Here is a 6,000-nt window from a genome sequence, read left to right as displayed (position 1 = left end):
GCACCCTGCGTGCTGGGATTAAAGGCAGAGAAAGCTTAATTTAGAACAATACAGAACAATTCTACTCCCCTGCACCGCAGTCACACAAATACCTGAAGACCTCTTCTCCTTAAACTTACTCTCTTCAAAAATAAATACCACCTATTCCTTAAACTACATGGTGTCCCACACAAGCCTGTTTCTCTTACTTTGTAGATCTCCAGATTTAATCCAATGATGTACAACTTCCAATCTAAACAATGTTTGTGGCTTATTAAGTCTCCTCAGTACAATTTCTAATGACTAGCTATTTTGGCAACTTTTAAAAATATATCAAAAATGCCTTAGGTCTACAGGGCTGACAGTACCACCTGACAAGGTGTTCTGTGATCCCTAATGATGAAATAGTAGTACAACTAAAGTTATTTAGATTAAATTTCTCTCCTTTATTCTGGGTTTATTAGAGGACACTGTTTCAATAAAGTAAGAGTGATAGAAAGGGGTACTTTTTCAAGTCTTTACGTGGCAAAAGTCAACAATCATTTTCAAAGTATCTGTCTGAATCCTAAAATACTCATGGGAAACAGTTTCCTTGTGACAGGCCTAGGGATGCAGACCTATAATCCCAACACTAAGGAGGTTGGGGACAGCCTTGGCTACACAGCAAGGCAAACAGCACATCACTTTCACTCCTGGTTAGTTTATAGCAGCAAAATAAACTCAATGTATTTCAGCAAATACAAGACTTCAAGGTGCTTTGACATCGATCTCTAAGAGTTCCTAATTTTTCCTACTTCCCACTTACCTTTGTGAACATTCAGTAAAAAATCCAGCCACTGAAAATGCATCAAATTAAAAGAAGGCTCACATGGCAGAAACATATAACCACCTGCTGCAGACTATTGCTAGATTATTAGCCGACTTTAAACTACAAACAAATTATATCATTTAGGATAAGAAATATTAAATTATGGTCTGCAGGCCAATTCCAGCATTCCATCTTAGTATAAATTAAATTTTTATTAAACATATACACATTTGCTTGGTTACATGTTGTTTATGGCTGCTTTTGTATCACAATGGCAGATCAGAGGCCAGTGTGGCATATGAAGTCCAGAAGGATTATTGGGTCTCTCAAAGAAAACATCTGCCAACCCCTGGTCTAGGGGGGAATGAACTACATGTTTCCGAAGCACAAATACAATAACTATAGCCATAACTATTAATGAGAGCTCAGGAAATAACATCCATACTGGACTATACAAATACTGGCATTGGACTCTCGCTGGTTCTTTATTCTTTAAATGGGCTTGTTATTTCCAGTGCACAATACTTACTTACCTGCTCAATTGGCTTATCTCTAGAGTAACATTTCTTAAGGACTGACTAGTGGGAGAGAGAGGACTCCACAAATATGCTTTTCTGTGTTATTTAAGGTAAATAAAAGGTTACTGAAAATAATTCATACATTTTTAACAAAGGAACTGCATTACAGAACTATATATCTCACATTTTATATCTGAAATACAAAACTTTTAAAGGCACTTAAAATAGGAAGGCTAAGTCCAATGATTTAGATGTTACCTCCATTTAATAAATTAACTCCCACTTTCTCTGAAATAACAAGATTTTCACTTTCATTTTTATATGTAGAATTGAAATAAAAATCTAAATATCTAAATTAATCATATACCTATCTAACATGTCATGCCAAAATCTATTAAAAACTAAAGTTGCAAAACCCAGCACTCTGAAAGAAGACAGTGCTTAAGAGGTCATCTACACAGCGAACAGACAAGGAAGCGCCAGCAGAGCATGGACACCACTTCAGAACACTGATTGGGGCAGGGACAGAGCTAGATTCAAACACAGAATCAGTTTAGAACTGTTTCTACTCCAAAAACAGGTAATTAAAAAAACCAGAAAACCTGTTCCTTCTAAGAAATGACAAGCTGATGCAGGAACAGTCTAGTTTTAAAAGAGCAGAACGAGCTGGCGCAGCACTGCAGGCCTGCAATCCCAGCACAAGGGAGGCTGAGAAGCAAGGGTGGTACATGAGTTTGAGGCCATCTTGGGCTACACAAAGTCCCAGGTCAGTGTGGTCTACACAGGAAAACCACATCTCAAAGCAAACAAACAAACATGTGCAGTATGATGCACTATAATCTCAATTCTGTCTACGACTAGACGTCTCTCACGTTGTTTTTCAAAACCCACTCTACATTTATAAAAAAACAAAAAATGACTAATTAGAAAGCAACTCTTAAAAAAAAGACATAACCAATTACTTGCTTAACAATTTGTCAAAAATTAGAAGAAATTATGTAGATGAGAGGGCACTGATAATTTGGTGCAATTAGAAACATAATTTGGCATATTTTAAAGGGCCTAAGAAATTCTTACTATGTAAACCACTTATTATTTCATTATCATGATTATATCCTAGAGAATAGGTCTAATATTGAGTTCATGTTTTACACAGAAGGTCCGTCCCATTATAAAACTGTGGAAGATTAGAAACAGTCTAACGTTCAAAGACAGAACTGGTTATTTTCAAACAGTGTAACATATTAGGCAGCCATTTTTTAAACTGAGTTTTCAAAGACACAGGTAGTAGGTTCAGGCTAACAGGGCATAATGCTACTATATGAGCACTATAATATCAATTCTGTTATTGCGCACACACAAACACATACACACTCATAACAACATAAGGACTAAAAGTAAATACAGAAAAACATTTAACAGTGTATCTCTGGGTAGTGAGATTGTAGATAATTTTTTTCTTCTGACTTTTCAGTATTTTCAAATTTTATACTCAGAAAACATTCTTTTAAAAATTCACTATTGTCAATTCAGAAATTTTTATAATATGTATTAAACAAAGAATAAATATTTATCCATACTCAAAAGATTATCTAAATAATGGAAAGTAAATCGTTGATGTATAAGAGTATAATCCCAACATGTAAGTAGGTAATTTTGAATCTCTCATTCTTGAGTATATAAAATTGATATTTAATAAATAAGAAATGCAAATCTCCAAAGGAAATTGGTGCAAGGCATCTAAAAATTGTGCTACTTGGGCATTAACACTGAAGATATAAACACTCTCCAATGTGATATAGACACCCATTGTTCTGTTAAAATAGGTATAATGGAGAACATGCAGGATGGCTTAATGAACTATAATTTTTTTTGCCAAAATGACTAGAATAAATCTATGATAAAGAATACAACACCATACCATTATTTTAGTTGGAAGAGCCGCACCAAAAATCATGCCCCCATAAAAAACATAAATTTGCAGGACTATCACAAGTCCAGTAGGCCTTGTTACTGTTATTGTCAATGATTTCTTGCTAAAAATTCAAGTAAAAGAGTCAAATTGCTTAAAGAGGTGAAAAAACATAGTGGTGTACAGTCTGCAATGACTTGAAACACACTAATAACACTCTTCAATGTTTCCTCATTTGCAGACTCTCAAACACAGTATTTGAAGGACTCCATCTATTTGTTTTTAAAGCATTCTTGAATTTATATTCTACTACCAAAAAAAGGGTATTTCACACACAAAAAAGCAAATGACTATAATTTTGAAAGTTAACTTTAAAATTATATAACTACAATTTCTGTGATTTAAAAAAATCACATGAATATAAAAGTAAAATATATTCTAGTACTCTTACATAGGAGCTGAGAGGTTTGCCATTTCAACAAAAATTCTGAGATGGAATTAATAATCAAATTTCCATTTATAACACAAAGCAATAAGTTTAAATCAGACTATTTTGAGTTGTGTAGCCCTTTATTAGCAACTAAAATAGAAGGTATCTGTTGTACAACATGGGTAGTAATTGTCTATAACTGGAGAATTCTTATATTCTAATACAGATCATTTATAAATGCAATTTCTTTTATTAAAAAGCTTCCACCCTTTTGTCTGTGTACAATCTGCAAAACTATTCTGAAAGCGGAATATATGTGCATGAGTCTGCAAAGAGTGCAAATTTCAGATATGCTAAATGCTTTACAAGTCATTTTCAAAAATTGTGCCAATTGAGCCTTTACACTGTCATCTTTTTTTTTAAATCAAAATATTTTGATCCCAGCCTTCCTTCCACTGCCCCAAACTATAAAGCATTTTTTAAATGAGTTGAAATTAAGGAGGACTACACCTACTAGAAAAGAAGAGAAGAGATTTCTATTAGTCTGAGGTTTCAGAATCCCCCCACACCAGAACCAACATCTTGGTAAAGGCCAGGCTGGACCCTGGGCAGAGTATGAGTCTGCAGTGGTGTCCCTGAGGGCGGAGCTTCAGTGGACCGTGAGCGCTCCAGCTGCATAACTCACTGAGCTGTCTTGCCAGCTTCTGCACTGACTTGACTGGGCATAATTCAAAAAGGAAAAGCTCATATTCATTCCATTCTTCTGGAGTTCTGTGATAGCCTAAAAAAAAGAAAAAAGTTGATGAGGGACATCATATATTTTTTTAAAAAATGAACATTGTGAATGTTTGTAAAAAGCTTGACTTTGCACATTTGAAAATCAAATTGTTTTACCCTTTCTTAAATGTCTCCTGCCTCATGCTAAATTGAGAAAAATCTCATTATTTCACCCTCGCAAAGATTATGCTCTAACCTAGCTTCTTAATAATTGGTGTATGTTTTTCTCCAGTCTTTAGATTTTAGCCACCTCTGTCTTAATATACTAAAGGCTTTATTCATCTGACTTAGACTGAATCTGTCTATATAACTCACAGACATAAAAGTATAATTTTTACTTTAATTGTGTACTGGTTTATAATTTCTTTCATACAAAAAACAAAACAAATCTATTTGATTCTATTCAGACTTTAGAAAATTAGCGCAGCAAACTCTAACCTCGCTCCATAAATTAATTCAGGTCCTTGAAAGGCTTTTCCTTCAATCAATCTGAAATACTTTAACAAGACAAAAAAAACTTCATAAAAATCCATAATATACAACTATCAAATCATGTGAACTTCAAGCTCCTTGTTCCAACTGTTGGTTAACCCTCTTCTATACCATTTGAAACAAATGAGCCCACTGAATTTTCATAAAACATTTTCTTATTCCTCTTAAAGAGCATTACATTTTCTTTAAGAAACTTCATGTTTATTTATAAGAGGTAAACAAATGTAATTTAGCTTTATAAATCCAACTACACCAAAACTTCTTTCTTAAAATTCTTTTTGATTGTTTTGTATATTTTGAGACAGGGTCTCAACTATGTAGCTTTGGCTCTTCTGGAACTTACTATGTAGACCAGGCTGGCCTCAAACTCACAGAGATCCTCCTGCCTCTGCCTCCTTAGCGCTAGGATTAAAGGCGTGAGTCATTCATTATACCTGGCTTCTACTGACACCTTTTAAATAAAGTTAAGCTTTACCATTATTGTCTAAGAGAAAAAGACATATACAATCTATTTTACAATATTAGACAATGAAGAACATCCATTTAATTTCTCACGGTGTCTAACACATTCATGTGTATAGGCACCCGCATGTTTGCACAGACACACAAACCCAAAATCAATCTTCTGAAAAAGAAAAGTGTATCAGCACTGACTGAGTCAAGAGAAAATATGACTATCTTCTAAATAACTCTCTGTGTTAACAAAAATTATTGATCTGTATTCCAGTGGTAAATTTATTCAAATAAACAAAGTAATAGAAACCTATAATTGTATTAAAAGTTACCAGGAAGAAACTGACACTATGTAAGAAAGCCAACAAAGTTATCGATGTACCAAAATGGTAACAATTTAGGTATTCTGAAATAGGACAGCATCAGATGTTAAAGGTCAAGACTTCCTAAGTATACTCACATTTAATAACACCCCGATGGGATGTCTTCCACATATAGTATTATGATATTTCTTCAAATAATTGCTAAAAGATACAGGATCTAATTGTTCTATAATACTCATACCCTAAAAGGGAGGGGGGGGATAAAAGACAAAATTTATTGTTTTAATTATATTTTAAATTTACTTATA

The 6,000-nt window shown here is 33.8% G+C and overlaps 1 protein-coding gene across 3 annotated transcripts in view; it reads right to left on the bottom strand.

The window, feature by feature from the left end:
* Window positions 1-3,768: 3,768 nt before the first annotated feature.
* The window catches only part of Memo1 (mediator of cell motility 1), a 96,829-nt gene continuing 94,597 nt past the window's right edge, over window positions 3,769-6,000 (bottom strand). For all 3 annotated transcript variants that reach the window (XM_038318378.2, XM_038318379.2, XM_038318380.2), the window contains 2 exons: window positions 5,830-5,934; window positions 3,769-4,428 (listed from right to left, as the gene is read on the bottom strand). In XM_038318378.2, coding sequence (XP_038174306.1) covers window positions 4,297-4,428; window positions 5,830-5,934 — 237 coding nt within the window. In that variant the 3' untranslated portion in view covers window positions 3,769-4,296. The remainder of the gene's footprint in view (window positions 4,429-5,829; window positions 5,935-6,000) is intronic.

This window comes from Arvicola amphibius, chromosome 2 (genome assembly GCF_903992535.2).
Source record: "Arvicola amphibius chromosome 2, mArvAmp1.2, whole genome shotgun sequence".
Lineage (NCBI taxonomy): Eukaryota > Metazoa > Chordata > Mammalia > Rodentia > Cricetidae > Arvicola > Arvicola amphibius.
Note: the sequence above shows the minus strand (reverse complement) of the source record. Positions and strands in the feature narration are given on the sequence as shown.